The sequence below is a fragment of the Lissotriton vulgaris genome, chromosome 10, assembly GCF_964263255.1.
Source record: "Lissotriton vulgaris chromosome 10, aLisVul1.2, whole genome shotgun sequence".
In the NCBI taxonomy this organism is placed as follows: Eukaryota; Metazoa; Chordata; class Amphibia; order Caudata; family Salamandridae; genus Lissotriton; species Lissotriton vulgaris.
Window position 1 is genome coordinate 935,845,323 of NC_141698.1, and position 27,715 is coordinate 935,873,037.

At 52.3% G+C, this 27,715-nt stretch overlaps 1 protein-coding gene across 1 annotated transcript; it reads right to left on the reverse strand.

The window, feature by feature from the left end:
• Positions 1–267: 267 nt before the first annotated feature.
• On the reverse strand, positions 268–11,688 carry DLX6 (distal-less homeobox 6). Its single transcript, XM_086940000.1, has 3 exons — positions 11,066–11,688; positions 7,321–7,514; positions 268–1,233 (listed from the first exon to the last, which is right to left on the reverse strand). Exons 1-3 carry the CDS (start codon positions 11,445–11,447, stop codon positions 982–984), a joined length of 828 nt encoding a protein of 275 aa, XP_086796126.1. The 5' UTR covers positions 11,448–11,688; the 3' UTR covers positions 268–981.
• Positions 11,689–27,715: the final 16,027 nt, after the last annotated feature.

The following is a 27,715-nucleotide window of genomic DNA, read 5'->3' on the forward strand; positions in this document are numbered from 1 at the left end:
TGTATGCCTCGTTTTTATATTTTTGTGAACAGCTGGTGGGATTTCTTGCCAGAGTATGTGTTCGACACTTTCTGTTCTGGGGTGTGGGTATATGGAGAGTTACAGGCTGTATACATTTGTTTCACTTTGGGAACAAAAATCACAAGATGCTGAGATTAAATATAAAATTAAGATTTTATAATGGAGTCAAAATAAATCAAAAACACGTTGAAAATGAACACTGCTGCTACTTCAAGGGGGGGGGGGGGGGGGGCTGGCTCTCGGCCCCCGATGAACCTGGGGAGCTCAATGTAACGGAGAGAAGTACAGGAGACTTCTTGGCGCTCTGTGGCTTTACTCCAAATAGGAAAGAAGACATAAACATACAAAGTATATACAACTAAAATTTAACAATATATACAGACATCTGCTTGTTATAAATGTCCCTAGCTATTGCAAACGAATGCCCCAGGAGCACACCAATCCTTCACACACAAATCGTGCTTCCCCCTGCTTCTCTTGCCGGGCGCTGCGTGGGCATCATTACAGTGGTTTGTGGGTCACTTTCTGGTGTGGTGCGTACTTTGTGCACATCCTCGTGTTCACAAACGTGCACTTCCCGAGCTGCGGTCGTGTTGTAATGAGTGGGCACAGATTCCCTTCGAGAGTCCATCTACAGAGGTATAAACTACAGAGGTATAAAAACGTCGCGGATTCAGAGGAGTCCGCACATAGTGCGATGCCCACGGGCTGCAGAGCAGTGTCCTGGCACGGCATTCGCCCGGTGCCCTTGTCCTCCGTAAGGGGTGGCTGCCGGCCTCGCTGCAGTCACAGGGCACATCCCGGGCAGAGTCCCGCGGCTGCCCAGTGAATCCTGGGCAGTTTCTGAATTCAAGCGAAAAGTGGTGAGCCTGGCACCCGGACGCCGACTCTCCGCGCCCCCCGGGCCTGTCACTGGGGCTGGCACCCTCGCGTGCCCTCCCGGCCCTTCCTCGCGCCGCTTCACATCATCTGGGATCTCTGCATTGTGTCCTGGTGTGGCGAGGAGTACCAGTGGGAATACCCGGGCATGTAGCTGTTGGCCGCCATGTTCACCCCCTTGGCCGAGGCGGAAACGTCCCAGACCGGGGGGAGGGCCGGCGAGCGCGGGGACAGGGCGGCCGTGCCCGGCAGTGGGTCGCTGTCGTGAGGGTTGCTGCCCTGCTTCAGGAGTTTCTTAAACTTGGAGCGTTTGTTCTGAAACCAGATCTTCACCTGTGGGGAGAGAGAGAATAGGTGTCAAGTCCCTGGGCTAGCAGCAAGCTCTTTCTCTGCCCCTCTCCATCACACCTCCAAATCCCCTTCTCACTCACTCCCAGCGTCCCGCCCCAAGTCTCCGGAACCGCGAATCCAGTAGTTCGCGGATCCATTGTAAAACCGCGGAACTAGGCGCTGGAACTGCTTTGCTTTCCTAAACCCGCCATTCTCATTGTTTCCCCGGAGCAAACATGCCTGATTTCCAATGTCCACCACAATCTAACGGTGGGTAGGATAGAACATACAGACTTTCGATTCAGGCCTTTGCACGGATCCTGCCTGGTCACCTGGACCTGGCGCAATTCACTTTCACTTTCCCTACATGGACCAATAAAATGAAAGTGAAAGCCTGCAGTTCATCTAAGTTGAACACACTGCTCACCTACCGGCGTCAGGGCATTGGGCATCCTTTATTCTGTTCACTCCTTTGGTGTAGCGACCCGGACAACACACAACCAGACTGACACAAAGTCACTGCCCAACACACCGCCTACACACCATGTAACATCGGCCTGTGTCTGGAAGAGGCCCGCTGTCTGAAGGGAGGGGCACGCGCCTTATGTTGACAAATGCTAATATATTTTGTGCAAATAACCTTTACATTATTTCCCGAAAACGTTTCTGTTTTATTTTCAGGATGTTGATGCATGTTAACAAGTTTTTAAGTGAAACGCTGTAGTCGCTTCTAAATGCCACCATTATTACGCAAAGGATAGTAACGTGACTTTCAGATAGATGCGCGTGTTTTAGGACAAGGCAACATGTTCAAACAGTATTATTTACACGCTGCGCATTGCACTGTGAGTTGTTTATGAAATGGGGGGGGGGGTAGCTGATTTCTGGGTCTGATAAGCAAATACATGATGGGAAAGGCAACCATGTTAGCAAATATGGACCATGTGCACGCGTGTTTCTTTGTGTGTGATAACATGTGTGGTGGGACGTGTAACCCATGTGCTCCTCCCTAACACAATAGTGTGTGTGGAATCTGAGATGGACTGGAGTTAGGTCTGCAGTAAAGGATGCATTTTCTGTAGCGAGACACCGGGGTTAGATTGTTTTTGGCAGCCTGGATGCTTGCGTCTCGGTTGCTGTGAGGGGTGTTTTTGCGTCTCGGTTGCTGTCAGGGGTGTTTTTGCGGCCTGGGTTGTCACCCACAGCCGCCCAGGGCTTGCACTTCCTTTCACACTCACTCCCCAGAGCTCCAGTCTCTTGCTTTCCTTGGTGATACATTTAATTCAATCCGTGAGACAATATCTAGGATTCCCTGGGGTTCAACAGGACAAATATGTTCTTAGGTGAAGATGGCGCCCTTTAACTGGCGTTGAATGAAGCCTTGCCAGGTCCACACGCTGGTGTGCCAATGCGCGGCTCGACAGGAAGAGGCGTGTGCCACCCCCTGCCATATATTTGGAAACAGTCAAATAAGTGTATTACCATTATAATTTTTATATTGTGTATTCATGTGTATATGCGTCGTTTATCAGTTATATTTGTGGAGCTTTGCTAAGCGATGCGAGTCTAATTCTGGTTACTTCAGAGTACCTTTTTAACACACACACACAAATGTTTGTGTGTGTGTGTATGTATATATATATATATATCTTGTCTGTGAGAATATTGCTGCCCAATTGTCCACTGAACGAATGGCATAGTTTGAGGTTAGAAGCCAACCCGATGCCAGTTTGAATGTGCAGCACCACACGTCTTTGCTGCTTTACGTTTGGAAGGAATCCAGATGTTCCAATGCACGGTGTGAGCTGTGGGCACACGGTGTGTGCATGCGTGAGTGTGTCCGCGTGCTGGTGCGCTCCTGTTGTGTCTGTGTGCACTGCGCGGGTGCACTCCTCGCGACGTGTCTATATTCGCGGTCTTGAGTGTAGCCAGGCTTTGTTGAAGTCCGTCACGCGGGACACATTGCAGGCTTTCGGTTTAGTGAGAGCCGCTCAGGGCCTGGGTGCTGCTGACAGGGGCTTGGGAGGGGGGGGGGGGGGAGGCTAGGAGGCCAGTGACAGTGAAAGAACGGGCAGGAGCACTGTCCTGCCTGGTCTCGAGCCCGAAGTTGAGGGGGTCAGAAGCGCCTGGATGAACTGCAGCGTTGTGTACCGAAGAAATGTGCAATACGTAATGGGGCGCAACCCCCACAGCATCTATGCGCACACCTGAGCGGTGCAGTACGTAAAGTGCGTAGAAGAACAGTGCAGCCCCTAGATCACCAGCCGCTGTTTGTAGGGCAGAGGGGCAGTGCACAGAGGGGCGCAGCGCCTAGAGAGTTGCAGTACATTGTATGGTGCAGCGAGCACCTAGAGTAGACAGTAGCCGCTGCGTGTAGGGCATGTGTAGGGTGTAGTGCCTCGAAGTGCAGTGGCGTGTGTAGGGGGGGGGGGGGGGGGTGGCAGTCGCTCTGTTTCAACAGAGGGGTACAGTGCCCAGATGGGCAGCCTGTGCGAACTAGCGGCAGTGCCAGAATGGACCGTGCTTTGTGATCAACAGGGGGCACAGTGCCACGAAGAGAGCTGCTCCGTGTACGGCAGCTCAGGACAGTGCCCAGATAGCCGCTTTGTGTGCAACAGAGGGCACAGTGTCGGTGCTGACACCCGCTCCGTGTACAACAGACTGGTGCAGTGCCCACCACATGTACAGCTGCACAGCATACAGCAGGTTGGTGCCCAGACGGACAGCTGTTCTATGAACAACTGAAAAGACAGATGAAAACGGGGAGCGGAGTTTCGTAATAGTTCGCAAACAGCTGGAAATGTCCAGGCGTGCACACGTTACGTTTTGATCCACAAATTTCCAGCAGCAAAACACACGAGCGCTTCGCCAAACAAGGCCACAATTGAGAGCCGAATCGGGGCAGCCGGCCACGGCCCTTGCTTCTTGCGGAGGAGCCCAGATGAAACCTCTGGAAGTCTCACAGGTTCCAACACCAGGGCAAACAATCCTTTACACCGGCAAGAGCTAAGAAATGGGGAACGATGGACAGACCGCTTTATCTCTCTTTGACTACAACCGGTCCCAACACCAAGTCTGGGACTTGTTGTCATTCGAAAGTGCAGAGACTGCTGCTCGAGATTAACCTGGAAAACACCAACAGCGGGTTAATATTCTGTATAAATGAATTAATGCCCCCCTCTGCGTGTGATGCTCCCCAAACCTAGATTATCACGTGCTCTTAAATGTACAGGGAGGCATTGCCCTTCCAACTGTGTCACTCGATGCGTTAACTGCTGGCATGGATGTGAGCGCTGGTTGCGTGTGTACGCTTGTGCGCATCTCCGAGAGACTGCATGGGGTGTTAGAGGGAATGTGAAGGGAGAGAGTGAATGTTTGTGCCAATGTGTGTCTGCATCTCTGTGTGTTTACAGTTTCGGAAACTCGCCTTCCACTGTGTTCCACCCATTCCACTTTTTAGTAGACAAGTAATAGTTCTCTGTGTATTATGCGGAATGATGCAAGCATTAGCATGTATGCAAGATTCGGCGTTAAAGAAGGGAGGGTGACTCATACTTCTCCATCGCAGGTCCCTTTCATAGATTCACATGATTGAGGCATGATTGAATAGTCGGGTTCCTAACCTGACTGGGGGGATATTCGACTGGTACTTGGACAGACACGTGCACCAATGTTGGAGACTCATAGATATGGTGCATGCAAAGACCATAATACTAAAGGTTTGCATGTGGCATGAGCGAGATCAGGTGCAGAATTCTGAAGTAGGCCCAGTGGATCTCTCACTGGATGCCACACACCACACACCACACACTACACTCTCCTCCGATATTCCCTCCTCTGCAGGCCCAGGCACTTGCGCCTGTGTCTTTATGCGCCCCGAGGACTCTCTTGAGGTCTCACCCCTCCGCCCACTCCTGAGGGTGGCACAGCCACTCCTGGGTTTGTTGGGACAGTCTCTCCTAGGTTTACCTAAACTGTACTTCTGCAGAGTGGATTAGCCTCTCCCAGGTCTGGGCCACTCCTGCGTCGCCCTGCGTTCCCATGCAAACGCCAAGTCTCCAACATGAATGGGATACAGTCAGCTGGGCCGCTTTAAAAATCCACCCAGGTCCAGTGGGGCTGGCATGCTTTGTCTAAAGAGGCCTGCGGCTCACTGCTGACCACTGCAGGACTCCAGCATAGGCAACATCTATGCAACCTACTGGCCCACTTCAAGCACCCACTCAGGACCAGTAGGCCTGGCATGCTGTGTCTAAAGAGGCCTGTGGCTCACTGCTGACCACTGGAGGACTCCAGCATAGCCACCATCGATGCAACCAGCTGGCCCACTTCAAGCACCCACTCAGGACCAGTAGGCCTGGCATGCTATGCCTAAAGGACGTGCTGCTCGCTGCTGACCACTGCAGGGCTCTAGCATAGGCACCATCTATGCAACCAGCTGGCCCACTTCAAGTACCCACTCAGGACCAGTAGGTCTATCATGCTATGCCTAAAGGACGTGCTGACCACTGGAGGACTCCAGCACTGCCAACACCTACAGGTCAGGACTAGTCACATATTCATATCAGTTGACATGTTTCAGCTGGAAACCTATTAAGGCAGCCATACCAAGGAGGACTGTAACCCAGCCCATTGCTTCGGATCTCTGTCTCTGACATCACTATAGCATAGCACCTCCCAGCTCTCAGAGTCAGCATGTAAACATTGGACTCAAAATACACATTCATCACAAATGTAATATGTGGGAGCTGGACAGCCAATTCGCAATGACGGTTCACCATATACTGTGCACCTGCAACACTCTCACAAAGCCCTCATCCATCACAGGCAAAGCATTGTCCCAAGGTACGGGCACCTCTCTGCTCACTCCTGCATGACCCGGAAACACTTCCTGCTTAGGTGCAAATTAGACGCAACCTTCCTCCAACCACATCCCATGGTTGTAGCGTGCTACCAGTGCCCGACATGGAGGTAGTGGGCGCTTTAGAAGTGCTCCAGTGAACTTTGTGTCAGCGTCGCGGAAGGTCCAGACCGTATATCTAGGGTCTCACCCCTTCCTGCCCCGGGCCTGACTGTGAAAGGCCCTGTGGTTACCCGTGTGTGTGTCAGCCCCAGGGAGGCCGCCCGCTCGGCCCTCTCGGGTCCAACCGTCCCTCCTGGGCAGGCAGTCTTTGTTACCCTCTGCCTCGGGCTCAGGGAGGGCCTGCTCGAGTCTCTGTGCACCCACCTTGCCTCCTGGGTGGGCACCCATTGACTGTGTCTGCTTCAGCCCCGAGAGCTCCTGCTCGCATCTCTTGACCCCTTTGCACACCCGGGTCTGGGAGAAGCCCTGACCAACGCCTGTGTCTGTCAGCCTCTAGGGAGGGGGCAGTGGCTTTCCTGCTCCCCGCTCTTTTGAGGTCCCAGCACATCCCAAGGCCCCGGACTGCCCTAGAAGAAGCCCTGGGAATGACCTGTCTCAGCCCAAGGGAGGCCGCCCGCTCGGCTCTCTCGGGTGCAACCGTCCCTCCTGGGCAGGCCGTCATTGTTCCCCTCTGCCTCAGGGAGGGCCTGCTCGAGTCTCCCTGCACTCACCTTGCCTCCTGGTTGGGCAGCCATTGACTGTGTCTGCCTCAGCCCCGAGAGCTCCTGCTCGCATCTCTTGAACCCTCTGCACACCCGTGTCTGGGAGAAGCCCATCCCAAGGCCCTAGAAGAAGCCCTGGGAATGACCTGTGTCTGCCCCAGGGAGGCAGCCAGCTCGGATCTCACCCTTCCTCCTAGGTTGGCAGCCATTGCCTGTGTCGGCCTCAGCTTCAGGTAGGCCCTGTCCGGCTCTCTCGAGGTCCCAGCCCCCCCCCCCCCCCCCCCCCCCCCCAGCTCCGGCCCTGAGGCTGAGCCTAGGTGTACCCCTGTGTCTGCGTCGGCCTCAGGGGAGCCCTGCTCGGCTCTCTCGAGGTGCCAACCTCTCCACAGCTCCGGCCTGACCCTGGGTGAACCCCTGACCATTGCCTGTGTCGGCCTCGGCTTCAGGGGAGCCCTGCCCGGCTCCCTCGAGGTCCCAGCCCCACCCCAGCTCCTGCCTGACCCTGTGTGACCCCATGACCGTTACCTGTGTCTGCGTGAGTCCCAGGGAGGCGGCCAGCTCGGCTCTCTCGGGCAGCGCCAGGTACTGCGTCTGCTGGAAGCGGTGGTTCAGCGCCTGCAGCTGGAGACTCGAGTAAATAGTTCGAGGTTTGCGGATCTTTTTTCCCTTTCCATTGAACCGGATTTCGCCGTTTTCGATCACTGTTGTTTTTTGCTGATCTGAAAACAAAACATTGATACATGTCATTAAGAAAATGTTTTCCGCGCGCCTGGGGCTGTCTGCTTTCAACACCACGAGCACTCATCCCGATACAAAGGCCTCGCGCAGCCTCTTACTAGAAGGGGCAGTCTCGTGCACGACGGGCATGGCGCAGGCTGCATTAATTTAACTTGACTTTTATGCAGCACATGGACATGATATATTCGTGCCTCTTTCTATGTGTCTGGGTTTTCGTGTTGTTTGCCCACATAAAAACAGCTAATACATTTACACGGCCAACAAACTGAAAACATGTGTTCAAAATGAGTTTGTTTTTCTGTTACAGTTGAATATGTGTATGCACAAGGGGGAGATGCATTCCTTTATCTTCCCAAAGTGGATAAAAAGTCAAAAAACAGGCACACTGCTGCACAAAAAAAGTCATCCCTGCGCCTCAAGCTATTACGTTTACCACCTATGCAAGTTGATGCTGTGTGGAGTAGAGGCAGGGGCTTGTCGCATGTGTGTGGACTCCGCAATGGAGTGGAGGATACTCCGGAGCATATACTTTGTTTATGTCCAGCTTTATAGGAGATTCCAAAAATGCACTTAAAGCCCACCTTGAACTTGGAAGGCATAAGGACGATACAAGTGGCAACCCTTTCCTGGTTCAAAGATGACACCCCTAAACATGTCAGGCTGGTCACTAGATTAGTAAGGCTAAAATAATGTGGGGGCAGCCGGTCACTAAGTGGTTCTTATTTCTTTATGCTCTGGCTTTTATACTCTTTAAATAGTCAAGCTCTGCTATTTCTGCCATTTTTGTATTGTTATATGTTATTGTACATTTCAAGTATTTTTGTGGTAGGACTGATTCATAATCTATGTTTGTGATGCCTTTTATTCTATATGGTTTTAATATAAACCAAAACGATCAATTATTACTTCTAGTACTGCTACTGCACTTGAATTGGGAGAAAATGCTGCCAGCTATGCACATACAATCGATAATAACAGTACTATTAAAAATAACAACAACAACAATAATAACAATATAAAAAACAACAGCAACAACCATGATAATATCAAAAATAGCAGCAACAACAATAATAATAATAATAATAATAATAATAATAATAATAATAATAATAGTTATTGTTAGTATTTTTATTATCATCATCATTATTATTATCATCAGCATCCCTATTATTATTATTATTATTGTTTTTTTTGTTGTTATTATTATTATTATTAAGCGTTGAAGTCCCTTCAGTGTATTATCAGGTATGATTCTGTCCCGTCTTTGTATTATTATGAACACAGCCATGTTCTTCTCATGCTGGTGATTGTCATGGGGTGCTGCTCTGTGATTGTCTCCATCCTCTTTGGTCACAGGGAGGCCCCGGCCCGGGCAGGGTTCTGCCCCAGGCTGGGCCTGTGTTTACAGCGGAGGCTTGTGCTCGTGCACTGCCCGGCTGTGGCGCAGTGCTCAGACCCGCAGTACGGAGCCACGCCTGCCCCGTCCCGCTCTCTCCCTGTGCGTGGACCCGGCCAACATGTGTCTGCGAGGTGCCTGTGCGGGCCCGGCTGTGCTGTGCCCTGAAGCAGGGCGGTGGTGGCACACTGACTCACGTGTCGGACTACCGACGCCGTGGCGCCGGGGTGGCACTGACCCCCGAGCCCTGCTCAGTCCTGCCTCGGTGCTGTTGTTGATCTCAGTAGCGTGAAACTAGTGGAAACCCGGCCCCGTGTCATGATCACTCTTATCGCCCTAGTGATGCACTGATCTCCGTGCGCCGCTGCTGCGCCGGTCTCAAGTACTGAGGAATTAGTGGTACAGTGGCCCCAGCGCCCAGATCACTATTATCGGCCTAGTACTTCGACTGGTAGCAGTAGCGTGTAGGCCATGGTGCAATGTTCACTATTTCCTCGTGCCACACACTTGTGTCGTTAAGAGTGGTCGGTTGAGCGCTGGTCTTTAAACCTTGACTCCCACCAATTGTGTTCTAGTACTGCAGGCTGGTGTCAGCGACGTGGGGAGTGCAATAACCCCATACCCTGGTGCTCCCATACCCTGGTGCCTCAAGCTAGTATCAGTAGTATGCATTCTTGTGCCCTGAGCCCGTGCCCTACGGCCTCTTACTTCCCTGGTGCAGTGGCTGTCATCAGTAGCGGTGTGCAGTCACTTGTGCCCTGACCTGGTGCCCTGCTGACTCTCACCTCCCTGCTGCAATGGCTGTCATCAGTAGCGGTGTGCAGTCACGTTTGCCCTGACCTCGTGCCCTGTCGCCTCACGCGTCTCAGGTGCAGTGGCTGTCATCAGTTGTAGCGTGCAGTCACTTGCGCCCTGACCGTGTGCCCTGCGCCTCTTACGCCCCTGGTGCAGTAGCTGTCATCAGTTGTAGTCTGCAGTCACTTGTGCCCTGACCTCGTTCCCTACCGCCTCTCTCGTCCCCGGTGCAGTGGCTGTCATCAGTTGTAGTGTGCAGTCACTTGTGTCCTGTCGCCTCTCATGCCCCCCCCTGTAGTGGCTGGCCTCGGTAGTGTGGGCCTGTGGTGCACTCATCCCCGAGCCCTGCTGTCTCTCCTCTGCCTTGGTGCTGTGGTCAGTACTGACGTGGGCAGTGAAATGACCCCATGTTCTTGGGCTGCACTCTGGTGTCAGTGACGTGCAGTCAGTGGTGACCTAACCTCGTTCCCTGCTGCCTCTCAGGTCCACGGTGCAGTGGCTTACATCAGTAGTAGTGTGCAGTCACTTGTGCCCTGACCCCGTGCCCTGCCGCCTTTCAGGTCCCTGGCACAGTGGCTGGCATCGGTAGTAGTGTGCAGTCACTTGTGCCCTGACCTCGTGCCCTGTCGCCTCTCATGCCCCCCCCTGCAGTGGCTGGCCTCGGTAGTGTGGGCCTGTGGTGCACCGAGCCCCGAGCCCTGCTGCCTCTCCTCTGCCTTGGTGCTGTGGTCAGTACTGACGTGGGCAGTGAAATGACCCCATGTTCTTGGGCTGCACTCTGGTGTCAGTAACGTGCAGTCACTTGTGCCCTGAGCTCGTGCCCTGCTGTCTCTCTCGTCCCCGGTGCAATGGCTATCATCAGTTGTAGTGTGCAGTCACTTGTGCCCTGTCGCCTCTCATGCCCCCCTCCCCCCCCCCCTGTAGTGGCTGGCCTCGGTAGTGTGGGCCTGTGGTGCCCCGAGCCCTGCTGCCTCCCCTCTGCCTTGGTGCTGTGGTCAGTACGGACGTGGGCAGTGCAATGACCCCGTGTTCTTGTGCTGCAAGCTGGTGTCAGTAACGTGTGCCCTGACCTGGTGGCCTGGTGCCTCTCACGTCCCTGGCACGGTGGCTGGCATCGGTTGTAGTGTGCATTTACTTTTGCCCCTACCCCGTGCCCTGCTGCCTCTCAGGTCCACGGTGCAATGGCTATCATCAGCAGTGTGGGCCTGTGGTGCACCGAGCCACGAGCCCTGCTGCCTCCCCTCTGCCTTCGTGCTGCACCCCGGTATTCAGCGGACTGGCTCGTGGCTGCCCCCTAAAGGTGCCTCCCCCCCCCCCCCCCCCCCCCTGCCCGGGCCTCACCTGGGTCGTCGGCCCTGCTCTGCGCGCCCCCGCCGCTGTAGGGCTGCAGGTAGGGGCTGTGCTGAGAGTGGCCCATGTAGGGGTAGACGGAGGCCGCGGTGGCGAGCGGGGGCCGGCCGTACGAGCCCCCTCCGGAGTAGGACGAGCCGTCGTGCTGGTGCTGCGCGCCGTGCTGCGGGTGGTGCTGGTGGTGCGCCAGCGGGCCGGCGCCGTGCAGGCAGTGCAGCGGGTAGTGGCCGCCGGCCGCCGCCATGGCCGGGGAGCTCTGCTGCTGCTGCTGTTGCTGCTGCTGCTGGGAGGCGGACTGCCCGAACTCCATGAAGGCGGACTTGGACGAGTCGGCGGCTTCCAAGCCGTCAGCCATGGCCGTCATGGTCATCATCAAAGTTTGTGCGCGGCGGCCGCCCGCCAGCGCCTCCCCCGCCCCCTCCTCCTAGCGCCAGCGGCGCATGGGGGCCCCAGCCCGGCTCGGCAGCCGGCTCCCGCGCTCCCCCTTCCCTGCGCCGGGCTTTCCTTTGTGCCTGGCAGTTTAAGGCGGGCGCCTTAAGGTGGATCCGCTGCCGCTAAAGTTGCGCCTCTGCTTTTAGACTTCGCCCAGACGCCACAAGTCAGAATGGTTTGTCTCCAAAGGGCATCGCCTCCCGATTGGTCACTGGAGCTGTGACGTCACAGCCGCTGCACTAGTGTCTGGTCCAGGGCTGCCGTGGTGCTGCGCCTACCTTCAGATAGCAGCGCCTTCAGGTGCTATCCTCCGGCACACCCCCACAGCGCTGCCTGCTCGGGAGTTGCGCCTGCCTTAGACGCCGAGCTGCGCGCGTGCTCTGGCTGCCCTCACAGAGCAGCATCCTCGGCGCTGCGCCACATCCACAGAGCAGCCAGGTTCACTGCGCAGCATCCTTAAGTGGTGTCACACGTTCACACAAGGACTCCCTCTGTGCTGCGCCCACGTTCACGACTCACAGATCCTGCGTGCTGAGCCCGCATCTTGTGCCGTGGCACCCTTCACATGGCAGCCTCTTTGTGTGCTGCGCCCACCCTCACAGAGCATCATTGTGTGTGCCAAGCCCGCCTTCAAAGAGCAACCTTTTCTGCGTAGCACCACAAAGATGCGCCCTGTGGGTTTAAGTCGACATTAGGCGCTGGTCCTTTAAGGAACAGCCTTATTGTGTGCAAGCAGCGTCTCGCGCTGCGCCCACCCCGAGAGGGCACGCTTCCCTGCCTGCTGAACACCCATATTTGTTGTTTGCTGTGCCCACCTTCGTGATCAGCCTCCCCTCGCCCGTGCCAGCACCTTGCACGACCCCCAGCCCTTCCTGCGCCTGCTGCACGCGAGGGTGCACCCCCTTCTACACGTGGGTTCTTTCGTGCAAACGTTCCTTTTACAGACACTGTGTGTGTGACTGTCTTTGCGCTCCTTAGCCCCTCAACTCACGCATGATCGAAGCACAGTTTCGTTCAGGTGTAATCAGAAAAGGGGCGCAGCTCACCTGGCCTCCAGCCTCAACCCCACTGACACAGGGGCCCTAATTGCGCGCATTCCTGCAGGAGACCAGTGCGCGAGCCGCGTCCCACCGCCTGCGGAAACGTGCTCAGGGCGGACAATGGACGCTTAATGTGAATTTCGAGGCAGGAGAAAAGCGTGCCGTTCCCCGGAGCAGTTTCAGTCCTATAAATCAGATAACACTGTTATCTGCAAGAGGAGCCGTGAGCCGCAGCCGCGCGCTGCCTGCAGGGCACAGGGGCTGCCCCGTCCGACGCTCCCAATGTATGCAAATGACCCCGGCGTTTAGTGCTTCCAGCAAACCTTGATTACAGCTCAAACTTCCCCGCGCACGAGTGGCTTCCTCCTCGACGCGTCAGCAGATTACAATCCCAATTGATTTTTTATTTAATTGTCAACACGGCTAATGATGAAAATAGTGCCATTTTACAGGTATTTTCCCCGTCTGAAGAGAAGCAATTACTCTCCTAATCAGGAAACACGCGGAAATTTCCCATGATTAACCGCCCGTACTTTGTTCGAAATTGCTGCTATAAAATTCAGAACAATTTGCGTGTAATGATTATGGACGGGGTTTATTTTGGGAGGTGGAATAAAAGTGGCTATAGCATAAATTATCCCCTAATTATACACCAGTGTCGCCTCAATTATCCTCTTATCAAAATGGTTGTCTAACTGCCGCGTTTAGTTTCAATTCTCTTCCTTTTTTCGCTCCCCCACTATAAAAAGAACTTCATACCTTGTTATTATTAATCTATGTATTATTTTCGAGCGGGTTTATATGTGCGGATCCTGCCGCAGGCTCACTGCTGCTCGGGGATGGACTGCGCGAAGACTCCAGGGCCGCGCAGGGGGTCTCTCGCCCCGCGCAGCTGGCGCCTCTGGCCGGGAGCGATGGGCGACCCCTCGGCCTGTCTCGGGAAGACCCCATGCGAGGAGCCAGGTAGGGGCTGCTGTCTGACGGTGCCAAGGATGGAAGGGGCAGCGGTGCCGGGAAGAGAAACGCTGATACTGGACAGACATCCCGTGCGCCGGCAGCTGCGCAACTTGCGCCAGTCCCCATTTCACCTTGGATAGGGAAATACGCGACACCGACCTTTTATTTTAAATAATACACCGTGGGTTTCAAAAACATCTCGGATACATTTAACCCCACAGCTGCCTGATATTGGGACTGTTCGGAAGCACACGATGCGCTTATTTACCTATTTCGCCATATTAGGGAGCTGGGATAACTTCAGGTGTTTGCGCGCCTCTGATAACCTCCTGCTGCGATGTGTCTGTGAGTCCGTCTTCCCTTTCCTCTTCGGCGGACGGTGGCACAAGGACCCAGTTGGAGGCCCACAATGAAACCATTTGTACGTTTCATTAGCTGTGGAGCTGGGCCTGTGAAATTGAAGGTGTTTGCACAGTTCCACAACATTTTTGCTGTTGCTTGTCACGTAAACTACGTCTTCGATTCCCCTTTGGTTCTCGATGGGAAGTGACCATTGGTCTCATTTGGAAGCACACAATACAAGTACATTCATATTGCACTGGACTGTGCGGCTGGACCTGTGGCTGCTGAAGCTGATTTCACACTTCGCGACATTTTGCATTATTACGTCATCATGTTCCCTGTTTTGTGGTCGCGGGTGGAAGGATACACATGCCATGTTCTTATGTTTGACTATGGATTTATGACATCTGCATATATTTGCATATTTCAGACCGCCTGCCTTGTCACCTGTGCCTTGCCTGTCCTCCTTGTGGACGGCGGCCCCGCTCCTCGCTTAACCCCTCGAGCCCCCGGGCCCGCTCCAGTGCCTCTGAAAGGAGCTTTAAGTGCCTGCCTTGTTCTCGGCTGCCTTTAACAAGAGTCCGCACTTTAACACGCGGGAGGGTAACTCGATCCGGGCGCTCACAAAGCTGCCCTGAATGGAGAGGCCTCGCTGATACGGAGGGGGCAGGAGAGGAGCGGGGGTGGGGGCCTGCTGGGACCTGCCGTGGGCACCGGCAGGGCGGGCTGGGCGGCTGCTGCAGTCGGGGCCCTTTGTTAGCGCCCCCGTGTCCTACCTGCAGGTGCGCGCGCCGGAACGAACCAACCCCTGCGGCCCTTCCCACGGAGTCCTCCAAGGGGCAGATGCCGGACTCTGCCAGTTTGTGGATATTGTCTATATTATATATTATATTAAACCTGCTTCTATATCGCATGGCTACCCCAGCAACGGGGTAGGAAAACATAAGTGCGCAGGTCACCCTGGGGCGGACGGGCGTCCATTTCTCCCTCCATATCAGCCTCCTTCGAAGAGATGTAATTCCTGGTTATTCGCACAACATGCCCCAGCACTACACTGCTTTAAATGTATTTTAAAAGAGGCCACACTCTACATGTCATTAAAGTTGTGCACTTATATTAAGCGGCACATTTTCTGTGAAACGGCATTAATACACATTCTTATTAAGTATAAAAAACTGCAACAATAAATTATCTAGTTAATACAATGAATGTTTGACAAAACAAAAAGTACGTTTTATAATAAAGGTGTGCGTGCTAACATACACCCCACTAATATCCCTATATACATGCATGTAACACCATACGCGCATCTACACACAATGAAAACACCCGCAAACAGAAACGGACTCAGCACATGTATCTCAGGACACAATTAATCCAAGCAACATCTAGGCGCACCTCTATTCCAGCACACCTGTAAATCAACAACCAAGAAATACACATTTAAACACAAAGGCGGGTATGTTTCCAACCACAGTGATGCTTAGAAGGGTGGACAAAAGGCAGGAAAGCCAAGCAGCACCAATCTGCACTCTTGTGTGTTTCTGTGTGTCTTTGTTGTGTGAGCTGGGTTTATATATGTATACAGGTGGGTGTTTTTTCGCTGACTGATTTCGACTAGCTGAAATTATTGTGGTGATGTGTGTATATACAGAAATGTAAATAGACATATCAGCCACATACAAAGGTTCCTCATAGTAAGGACACACGCGGGCTCACAAGAATGCCGGTTGTGGCCGCATCTCGTTGCCACAGCTCCTCAAGCAAGTCGCCTGATTGCCTGACGAGGCGCTCTCGGGGGCGGGTGTTGTAAATAGCTCTCTCGCCTCCCTGGCGCAGGTGTCCCCCTGAGAGAGGCCATCTCCGAGGGCACCACCCCTCGTGGGATTGTAAAGACCCTCGGGGTCCGAGGCGACGCCATTGTGAAGAGGCTTGTGTGTTGGCCTAACCCGAGGTGGCGAAGTCCGGTTTCCATGCCAGGGGGCATCTGCCGCCTGGTTAATTATTGCCCCCGCTGGGACACCTGAAAGGCGGCCATTGTTCGGGGCAGCGAGCTGGTGTGGGGTGTTCCTACCCCCCTGGAGTGGGGCGCTCCCCGCCCCAGAGGGGGCTCGCCGCCTTTTGTTATTCTGCGATGGCCGCGGGGCTGCGGCAAGAGTCGTCTTTGTGAGGGTAGCGCTTCCTCAGAGGGCCGGCAGGTGTAGGCGCTGCCTGGGTCTGTGCTGGGGTGCATGAATTTCGGATTGAATCTTTTTCGATTCCAGCGGAGAGGAAAGGGGTGAAATACACGAGTTATTAATACAAGTCCAAACCATACAGGTCTTTGTGTATGTCGAGAGCACCGGGTATGTTAAACACTACACCCGCGAATAAAGAGATTTTATTGCTGATACGAAAGGTGCAAACGATGTTAGGACTTAATGCTGTCACGGGACCGAAAATAATAAGAATATAATGGCCATACTGGGGGAGAAAACGAACCGTATAACCATTTTCAATTGATTAATATTCAGTCACGGGAAATGCAAATTACTCGCACCGCTCTATGTACGAATTGTCCAGCGGAAAAGAGATTCAGGCCTGGCTGGGTGCACGCACCTCTGAACACGTGAGGCGTTTGCACTTCTTTAGGTCCACACTCCCACAAGACTGGCAAGGTGTATGTGTTTATGGCACCATACCTACTTACCTATAGGCGACACTCTCCAGATACACACGTACGTTAAACATGTCTACACACTATACACAAATGTATATATACAGAGAAAACTGAGTGATTTGCCAGAATTCTGAGATAATAATATACAACCATAGTATAGATGGTACCCGTTATGAATTATTACATATTTATTTTATAGCCGTTATCTTGAAAAATCTCCTTTTCTTAAAAAAACAGCCAAAAATGAGCGTGACTGGAATTAGAAAGTTTAAGCCGTGCCAACCTTTCTTGAATAAAGAGTTAACGAGGCAATGGACAACGAGGGAGAGTTAGTGAATATAGGCGATTCTGGGGCTACAGCAAAATTATCGCTGTAATGCATTTGCCAGATAATTAGCTATATAACATGCCATAAGTTTCGTAAATTTTGCAGATTTTATCGAACATGTTGTTTCTGGCCGAAAGGTATAAAACAATATGCATTTCATGCTTTATAACTTAAATTACCGTGTCACATATAGTCTTCTGCATGTCTAACTGCAGAGTGCTTTGAGGGCTTTTGTTATAATTAAATTAAATTCATATTTCACAGGCAACTTTGACATACTGCCCATATTACACAGTTTCCTGTGTGTGAGAGTGTGTGCGTCTGTCTTTGTGTGTGTGTATATAGTAAATAATTAGACCTTATAGGTTTTATTTACCTTGCATGTATGGACTTATTTTAGATCAAACTATGGATGGGTGTTAAGCGGGAGACCGTGGTTAGGCCTGCTGATACATTTCCGAAACCCACCTTTTACAGGGACAGTTGAAATATTTTCGATATTTCACGGGATCCAGTGACATATCTTCCAAATTTCTGAGTCCCTGTGAAACAGGGTGCTTTTTTACTGCTATATTGTGTGCAATGAAAGCTCAGAAACATATAAATATTCTCACACCCGTGAATCGCATTTGTTTAATGGGCATTCCATTCATGCAAGTTAAACAAACCCTGGAAGTAACACGCCCAATAAAATCTCCCTTCTACGGACAGAATGTATATATTTTAACTAAGTAAAAGATGCTTTCCCTGAAGGGTTTAATTCTTAACTGCTAAAGTGGGAGTTTTCTTGCCTTCTTTCTAGAGACAAAAAGATTGTATGATCCACTATTATTTTTCACTTGCAATTTCCAATAAAAAATGTCCCCGTTTAAATAAAAACGTTTGTGTGCAGCCTCCAAAATAAATATGTACTATTACAAACTTGTAGCATGTTTATACGGCCGTATATTGCTGTCTATGTTCTGGTGACATTTAAAAACCTCAGGCCGGATTGGCAATGTAAGACCACATCACGCTTGAAATGCGTGCGCGTGTGCAATGTGCCATTCAGCAAACCCACGTATAGGTAAGAACAAGAACACGTGTAAGTGTAAAAGGGTGTCTCGTGGGCAGGGACGTGCACGTGTGTACGTAAAATGCATGCACTTGTGTAGGCCAGCATTATGCGCTTGTGAAGGTAAACATATTCTCATTTGTCTATACGATGCATGCACTTTTGTCATTCACGTGTGCATTTCTTTAGTCAGGGACCTCGTTGTTGAAATATATTATGTATATAGCGACTAGAAACCGAGCTCTGACGCTGCACCGACTCTCGTCCACCCCGCTCACTCGTGGCTGGTTTCACTGCCCATGACATGCCTGGCTGCAGCAGCGCCTGTCTGCGTGCTGTCCCCTCACAGAGCGCGGGGGTCTTGAAGCAGCGCCTCTCGGCGCGCTGTAGGGGCTGGCTGTGCTGTAGCAGATGCGGGCCCGAACAAAGACAGCACCAATGTAGTGCTCAAGCTGTCGGTGAGCTGAGCCTGTCCAAAGACAGCGACCAGACAACCTCCTCCAAAGCCACTGAACCAATACTGTAGGAGATATGTACCCAAAAAGACCCGCTGTAGAGACGTGCGTTTGTCTGTAGATAGGGAGCTTCAAGGATATGATCCTGACAATTGGGCACCCAGTCCGCTGCCATATTGGAAAGAGAGATGACGTCACACCGCCGGCCATGCTCCCGCGTCTCGGTGACGCCATGTTGTGTTGCCGCACGCTTTTTTGTCACTGTGACGCAATGCCCCTCGCCGCATGTGCCTTTCTCCCCGTGACTTCGAGGCCCATGCCTGCATACTCAGAAACCTCTGCGCCATACTGTCCTGTTACTGCCTTCTTATATGCCCGTCTGGGCCCTGTCTTCCGGTTGCATGAGGCTGTCTCCCCGTGGCCGGCTGTCCCGTTGCTCGGGTCTCTGTAAGCTGCATGGCCCCTTTCTCCCCGAGTAACACTCTCAAGGGGGTGCACGGCCTGTGTGCCTGCGACACTCCCCGCTGTGGAAGCATGTCTTCAATCGCCTCCCTGTGACCCCAGATCATGCCTGCGCCATCTTTACCCGGTGGGTGCATGCACCTGCCTCCCTGTGGCACCCTGTCCCGTGGACGCAGGCTGATCTTCGCCTCCCACCTCGAGCTGTGGCTGTATTGTCCTACCTCACTGCTGCATCACCTACTCGTGACTCCCTGACTTTTGACTGCATTTCACGGTTTCTTTTCATACCCTCTATTAAGACTGCATGCAACTACTGCTCTGTGAGACCCTCTTCTCTTTCTTTATACCCCTACCTCCATGTGACGCCCTGCCACGCGCTGCATGCCCATACCGAACCATTGGCATTGCTTGTTCCCAAATGGCCCTGGCTGCACGTCCGTGCTTTCCTTCCATGCACTGTGCATGCCCCTGCCTCCCTGGGATACCCTGACCTCTACCAGCACTTCCCTTTCTTCCTGTGACACTCTGCCCTGTAGCTGATGCCCACCCTGTCCCATAGATGCCTGCTCCCGCCACCCTGACACTTTCTTCTGTGGCCGCATGCCCATCCCTCCCTGTTAACCCTGTCTCAAAGCTGCATGTTTCTACCACCCTGACACTCAGTTCAAGAACAACCATAAAAGCATTCAGGAGAAGATAACAAACAAATCACAATGCACATAACTATTGTAGAAAATTAAGAAAGGTAAGATAAAAGAACACCCGAGGTACATCATGATATCACAATTAATCATGCCAAAGGCGTATAGAAATATAAAAAAATAATAAGAATTCCATCTAAATTCCACCAGATCATCACTGTGTCATCGACGATACTTTTACGTATAGTAGTCGCATTTGTATTAAAAAGTGCAACATTAAGACAGACCTTAATATCTTTTAACTCAAGCATATATTTTAGAGCAGCAACATGCGATCTGATACCTTGTGCAAGCAAAAGTGGTTTGAAGTAATAGCATCAAACACTTGAATAAAAGTCACAAAACTATATAAAGTGCACAGGGCTTTGCTTGCTCTGGCCGTCACAGGCAAGGGGTCATATCTGAGGGGCAAGTTTTCATGATGGGGAAGGCAACTAAAGGATGAGCGATTCCCAATCTAAATCTGACTAATACAAAACGATGCATTAAGTTAGATGTATACATTCAGTAATCTTGGCAGCCCTCCTTTAATGTAAGTGTTAGATAAAACATGACAGTTGATTTTCTTTCCTCTCGCAGTCCATCCGTGACTCCCTTTTATAAATCTGAAAAGTTTCTCGGATGGACACTTTGGTAAGTGATATTACCAATAAGGGGTTAGTCTGGACAGGAATCTTAAATTTTTTCTTATAAAAAAAGTTAATATAGCATAGCCAGGGAATAGTTAGTGCATTATCCTTAGACAAGCAATCTAAATAATTGACTTGATAAAACTGGTCTTGTGCTTGGACCAAATGGAACGCCAAATCAATAAGGGACGCAGTGTGACTATATCTGTACAATGTTGTAGCCCTGCTTCTCTATGAATAATCTTGGAAGAGGCTGAATTAGGCAAACAGAGTAAGCGTTTGAGGAAACTATCTGCCCCCATAGCGAGTAGAGTTGACAAGGGAATGGTGTGGCCAACTAGATCAAAAGCGCTGCTCAAACCTGCACAGCAGAGGTACAGTCTACCAGCTTCAGCACATGTATATTTTCCTAATAATAGGTCCAGATTCACAAATTGCTCTAGCATCCCCATGCCTTTCCTGAAACCACACTGTACAGGCGAGAGTATTGAGCATTCGCAAGCCCATTCTTCTTATCCCTTAAGTAGGACTTTGCTCATTATTTTTGCAGAGGAATCTAAAAGTGAAACTGGTCAATAATCCTTTGGGTCTGATTTATTACCCTTCTTAAAAATTGGAACTATGGTAGACATTCCCCCTGAAGGCAGAATCACTGTTGTCACAGCCATATTAAAAAACTCTGGTAAAAATTGGGCCCCACAATCAACGACAATCTTAAAAATCATCTACTGGGACCCTGTATGGACCTGGGGCTTTACCCCTTTGCTTTCATTCAGGGCCCATAGGACTTCCTCTCTCATAATATCCAGAGGTAAGGGGGACCAAGTCAACTGTTCCTTCTTTATAATACTCTTCTCTGTGGCCACCTGCCCATCTCTCCCTGTTACACATTGTCCCATAGTAGCATGCTCCTTCCAGCCTGACACTCTCTTCTGTGACTCAGCCCAACACGCCCTGTTAACCCTGTCATATACCTGCATGCTAGTACCTCCAAGACTCTCTCTCCCGCGTCCACATGCCCATCTCTCCCTGTTAACCCTGCCCCATAGATGCAGGCTCCCACCTCCCCGACACTCTCTTCTGTGACGGCATGTCTATCTCTCCCTGTTAACCCTGCCCCATAGATGCAGGCTCCCACCTCCCCGACACTCTCTTCTGTTACGGCATGTCCATCTCTCCCTGTTAACCCTGCCCCATAGATGCAGGCTCCCACCTCCCCGACACTCTCTTCTGTGACGGCATGTTCATCTCTCCGTGTTTACCCTCTCCCATAGATGCAGGCTCCCACCTCCCCGACACTCTCTTCTGTGACGGCATGTCCATCTCTCCCTGTTAACCCGGTTTCATAGATGCATGCTCCTACCTCCCTGACACTCTCTTCTGTGGCCTCACCCCCATCTCCCTCTGTTTCACCCTGCCCCATTACTGCTTGCTCCTCCCTCCCTGACACTCTCTTCTGTGACAGAATGTTAATCTCTCCCTGTTACACCCTGTCCATTGATGTATGCTCCTACCTCTGTGACACTCTCTTCCGTGGTTGCATATCCATCTCTCTCTGCTACACCCTGTCCCATAAATGCATTCTCCTACCTCCATGAAACTCGATCCTTTGGACACATGCCCATCTCTCTCTGTTAGACACTATCCCATAGATGCATGGGGAGATCTGGCTTGGCACTTCAGGCTGGACTGTTTACATAAGGAACAGGGTCAAGATTGATTTCAGTATAGCTGGGTCTGAACTGGAGCAGCGAAGTGAACTACAGAACGATCAATCAATCAATCAATCAGTGAATTTGTAGAGCGCATTACTTACCCGTGAGGGTCTCAAGGCGCTGAGGGCAGGGGGTGCTGCTACTGCTTGAAGAGCCAGGTCTTGAGGAGCTTCCTGAAGGTGAGCAGGTCCTGGGTCTGTCTCAGGTGGGTGGGGAGGGTGTTCCGGGTCTTGGCGGCGAGGAAGGAGTAGGATCTGCCGCCGGAGGTCGTTCATTTGATGCGCAGGACTGTGGCGAGGGCGAGGCTGGCGGAGCGGAGCTGGTGGGGGTGTAGAAGTTGAGTCTGTTGGTTGTTCAGGTAGGCTAGTTCGGTGTTGTGAAGTGCTTTGTGTGCGTGGGTGAGGAGCTTGAAGGTGATCCTCTTGTTGAAGGGGAGCCAGTGCAGGTCTCTTAGGTGGGAGGTGATGCGGCTGCGTCGAGGGATATTGAGGATCAGGCGGGCGGAGGCTCTCTGGATGCGTTGCAGTCATTGTAGGTGTTTATTCGGTATTCCTGCATAGAGTGCATTGCCGTAGTCCAGCCTGATGCTGACGAGGGCTTTTGTCACCGTTCTTCTGGTTGCAGTCGGGATCCACTTGTAGATCCTGCGAAGCATGCAGAGGGTGTTGTAGCAGGAGGAGGAGACGGCGTTGACCTGCTTCGACATGGAGAGGGAGGAGTCGAGGATGAATCCTAGGTTGCGTGCATGGTCGGTGGGTGTTAGTGCTGTTCCCAGTGTGGTCGGCCACCAGGAGTCATCCCAGGCAGAGGGGGTGGGGCCGAGGATGAGGACTTCCGTCTTGCCCGAGTTCAGTTTCAGGCAGCTGCTCCACATCCACTCGGTGTTGGCCTTCATTCCCTCGTGGAGGTTGGTTTTGGCAGTGTGCGGGTCCTTGGTGAGGGAGAGGATGAGCTAGGTGTCGTCGGCGTAGGAGATGATGTTCAGGTCATGTTGGCGGGCCAGTTGTGGGAAGGGGGCCATGTAGCCGTTGAACAGGGTCAGGCTGAGGGATGAGCCCTGGGGTACGCCGCAGATGATGTCAGTGGCTTTGGATCAGAAGGGTGGGAGGCGGACTCTCTAGGTTCTGCCGGAGAGGAAGGACGTGGTCCAGTCCAGGGCCTTCTTCTGGATTCCGGCTTCTTGGAGGCGTGTCTTTAGAGTGCGATGGCAGACCGTGGCGAAGGTGGCTGACAGGTCTAGGAGGATGAGAGCTGAAGTTTGCTGTTTTCAAGTTGTTTCCTGATGTAGTCTGTGGCGGCGATGAGGGCTGTCTCAGTGCTGTGGTTTAGTCTGAATCCGGACTGGGATGGGTCTAAGATGTTGTTGTCCTCGAGGTGGCGGGTCAGCTGTATGTTGGCGATTTTCTCGATGACCTTCACCGGGAAAGAGAGCAGGGAGATGGGCCGGAAGTTCTTGAGGACCTTGGGGTCCGCCTTGGGCTTTTTGAGGAGGGCGCTCATTTCGATGTGCTTCCAGACTTCCGGGAATGTTGCTGTGTTGAAGGAGATATTGATGACCCTGCCGTAGTTGGGGTGCAATGGTTGCGTCTGCTTTGTTGAAGACATGGTGCGGGCAGGGGTCAGACGGAGATCCTGAGTGGATGGAGTTCACGACCTTGCATGTCTTGTCGTCGTTGAAGTGGGCCCAGGAGGTTAGCTGGTTGGTGCAGGTGGCGTTCAGGGTGGGGTCTGTCATGGTCAGCGCGGACAGGGTGTTGAAACTGTCGTGGATGTCGGCGATCTTGCGATGGAAGAAGGTGGCCAGTGAGTCGCAAAGATCTTGTGAGGGTGGGATGTCGTTGGTGTTGGCGCTGGGGTGGGAGAGTTCCTTCAGTATGTTGAAGAGCTCTTTGCTGTCGTGTGCATTGTTCTCTAGGCGGGCTTTGAAGGAAGATCTCTTGGCTGTTTCGTGTGCGGTCGTGGAGCCATTTCTTCTCCAGCTTCCGGCATGTCCATTTGGACGTCTGGAGTTCTTCGGTGAAGCAGGCGGCTTTCTTGCTGGGGTGGTTGATGGATGGTTTCTTGAGTGGGGCGAGAGTGTTGGCGCAGTTGTCGATTCACTGTCTGAGGTTACGGGTGACGTCGTCTGGGTCGGTGTGGTCGATGGGTGAGTTCTGGGCGAGGGTGGAGGTTAGTTGGTTCTCAGCGAATTTGCTCCAGCAGCGGCGGGGCAGCAGTTGGGTGCGGTGGTGCGTGGTTAGTTTCTTGAAGGTGAAGTGGATGCAGCCGTGGTCGGTCCAGTGGAGTTCGGTGGTGTTGTTGAAGGTTATGTTATGTTATGTTACAAAGTTCTTATAAAGCGCACGTACACCCAAGGTGATGTGGGTGGGTTTGGAGAAGACGGGTTCGAGCGTGTGGGCGGCGGCGTGCGTGGGTTTGGTAACGAGCTGTTTGAGGCCGAGGTTGTCGATTAGGGTGGCGGAGTTGGGTCGTTGTTGTTCTCGAGGTGGAAGTTCAGATCCCCGAGGAAGGTGTAGTCCATGGAGGCGAGTGCGTGGGTGCTGGCGAGGTCGGCGATGGAGTCGCTGAACAGGGCCCGTGGTCCGGGGGGTCTGTAGACGAGTGTTCCTCTGAGGGAGGTGTTGGGGTCAGTGTGGATCCGGAAGTGGAGGTGTTCGGAGGAGTTGAGGGAGTCGTCTGTGAGGATGTGGACCTGGAGGGTGGACTTGTGGACAATGGCTATTCCTCCTCCGATTCCATTGGTGCGGGAGATCTTGTAGCCATCTGGAATGGCTATGGCGATGTCAGGTGCTTAGGAGTCGTTCCACCAGGTCTCGGTCAGGAAGGCAATGTCTGGGGCGGAGGTGTCGAGCAGGTCCCAGAGCTCAACAGCGTGTTTGCGTGCGGAGCGGGTGTTGAGGAGTATGCATCGGGGTGGTTGAGCCCGGTCCTTGGTGGCTTGGTGGTTCTGTCACAGGTGAAGTTGCAGGTGTGGCAGGAGAAGGGTCCGCGGGTGCATTTCGGGGTGGCCTGGAAACGGTGGTGGTCTCAGCGGGTGTTGAGAGCATGGAGGGTGTTGGCGTCATATCGGAGTCTGGTGTTGTGGAGTGCGCGGGGTCCAAGGGTCCTGGCACTGGCCGCAGTCAAGGCACGGACTGGCGCAGACGGGCTTGCCTTTGGCACACAATCGGCGCACCCGCTGCGCCCCGATGATGGTTTCAACTCAGAGATGTGACTGGCGTAAGTGTCTGAAAAGTTTCAATGTTCCGTCCATCACCTCCTTCTGTTTGCTTCGTTTGCCCAAAGTTGGCAGGGTGTGCCCAGACGTGGGTCACCTGCTCAATTTGCCACTGGATTCTGGCTAGCCTGGCTGATAAGGGCTGTAACCCCAAAACCGGTCCCAAGATATTTGTTTGTGGTCCAGGGAAGATCTGGCTTAGCAGTTCGGCTGGATTGTTCCCATGAGGAACAGGGTCAATACTGATTTGCATATAGCTGGGTCTGAACTAGGGTGATGAAGTGAGCTTAAAAATGAGGATGGCTTCAACACAGATCTGTGACTGGGGGTGAGTGTCTGAAAAGTTTCAGAGCTCTGTCCATCATCTCCTTGCATTTGCAAAAGATGCATGCTCCTAGCTTCGAGACTCTCTTCTATCACCTCATGTCGATCTCTCCCTGTTACACCCTGTCTCATAGCTGCATGCTGCCACCTACAAGACACTCTCTTCTGTGGCTGCATGCCCATCTCCCTCTGCTTCTGCCTGTCCCATAGATGCATGCTTCTACCTCTCTGACACTCTCTTTTGTGGCCCCATTCTCTTTACTCTCTTTTACTGTGTGTCCCATAGATGCATGTTCCTACCTCCGTGACCCTCTCTACCATGGCTGCACACCCATCTCTCTCTGTTAGACACTATCCCATAGATGCATGGGGAGATCAGGCTTGGCACTTTAGGCTGGACTGTTCACATAAGGAACAGGGTCAAGACTGATTTCAGTATAGCTGGGTCTGAACTTGATTGGCGAAGTGAACTATAGAACGTTGATGGATTCAACCCAGAGATGTGACTGGCGTGTGTGTCTGAAAAGTTTCAACACTCCGTCCATCATCTCCTTGTGTTTGCTTTGTTCACCCTAAGTTGGCAGCGTATGCCCAGACGTGGGTCACCTGCTCACTTTGTCACTGGATTCAGGCTATCCTGGCTGATAAGGGCTGTTACCCCGAAACCGGTCCCAGGATATTTGTTTGTGGTCCAGGGAAGATCTGGCTTAGCAGTTCAGGCTGGATTGGTCCCATGAGGAACAGGGCCAATACTGATTTGCATATAGCTGGGTCTGTACTGGGGTCTTGAAGTGAGAAAAAGAATGATGATGGATTCAACACAGATCTGTGACTGGGGTGAGTGTCTGAAAAGTTTCAGAGCTCTGTCCATCATCTCCTTGCGTTTTTCATAGATGCATGCTCCTACCTCTGTGACACTCTCTTCCGTGGCCACACTCCCATTTCTCTCTGTTACAGCCTGTTCCATAGATCCATGCTCCTACCTCCCTCACACTCTCTTCTGTGGTCGCATGCCCATCTCTCCCTGTTAAACCATGACCCATAGATGCATTTGCCTAACTTCGAGACTCTCTTCTATGACCTCATGTCGATCTCTCCCTTTTACACCCTGTCTCATAGCTGCATGCTCCCACCTACAGGACACTCTCTTCTGTGGAAGCATGCCCATTTCTCTCTGTTTCAGCCTGTCCCATAGATGCATGCTTCTACCTCTCTGACACTCTCTTTTGTGGCCCCTTTCTCTTCGCTCCCTTTTACTGTGTGTCCCATTAATGCATGCTCATACCTCTCTGAAACTCTCTTCAGTGGCCGCACGCCCATCTCTCTCTCTTACAACCTGTCCCATAGCTGCATGGTCCCACCTTCCTGACCCTCTCTTCTGTGGCAACATGCAAGTGTTTCTCTGTCACACACTGTCCCATAGAGGCATGCTACTACCTTCCTGACATTCCCATCTCTGGCGGCATGTCCACAGCTTTATGCTACACCCTCTCCCATAGCTCCATGCTCCTACCTCAGTGAAAATCCCTTCTGTGGCAACATGCCTATCTCTCGGTGTTACACCCTGTCTCAAAGATGCATGTTCCTTCCTTAGTGACTTTCTCCTGTGGCTGCCTACCCATCTCTCTCTGTTACACCTGATCCATTAATTGCATTATCCTACCTCTTTGACAATCTCTTCTGTGGCCACATGCCTATCTCTCAGTTTTACACCCTGTCTCATAGATGCATGGTCCTACCTCCATGACTCTCTTGTATGGATGCATGCACATCTCTCTCTGTGACACCCTGTCCCATAGATATACACTCCTGCCTCCATGACTCTCATCTACCTGACCGTCTCTTCTGTGGCTGCATGCAAGTCTCTCCCTATTATACCCTGTCTCATAGATGCATGCTCCTACCTCTGTGACTCTCTTCTGTTGCCACATGTCCATCTCTCTCTTTTACACCCTGTCTCATAGCTGCATGCTTCTACCTCGGTGACACTATATTCTGTGGCAGCATGCCCCTCTCTCTCTTTTACACCGTGTCTCATAGCTGCATGCTCCTACCTCCCAGACACTCTCTTCTGTGGCCACATGCCGTGTCTCTCTGTTACAGCCTGTCTCATAGCTGCATGCTCCCACCTACAGGACACTCTCTTCTGTGGCTGCATGCCCATCTGTACCTGTTACAGCCTGTCCCGTAGATGCATGCTCCTACCTCCCTGACCCTCTCTTCTGTGGCCACATGCAATTTTCTCTCTGTTACACCCAGTCCCTCAGATGTATGCTCCGAGAGAGAGAGAGAGAGAGAGAGAGAGAGAGAGAGATAGAAAGATAGA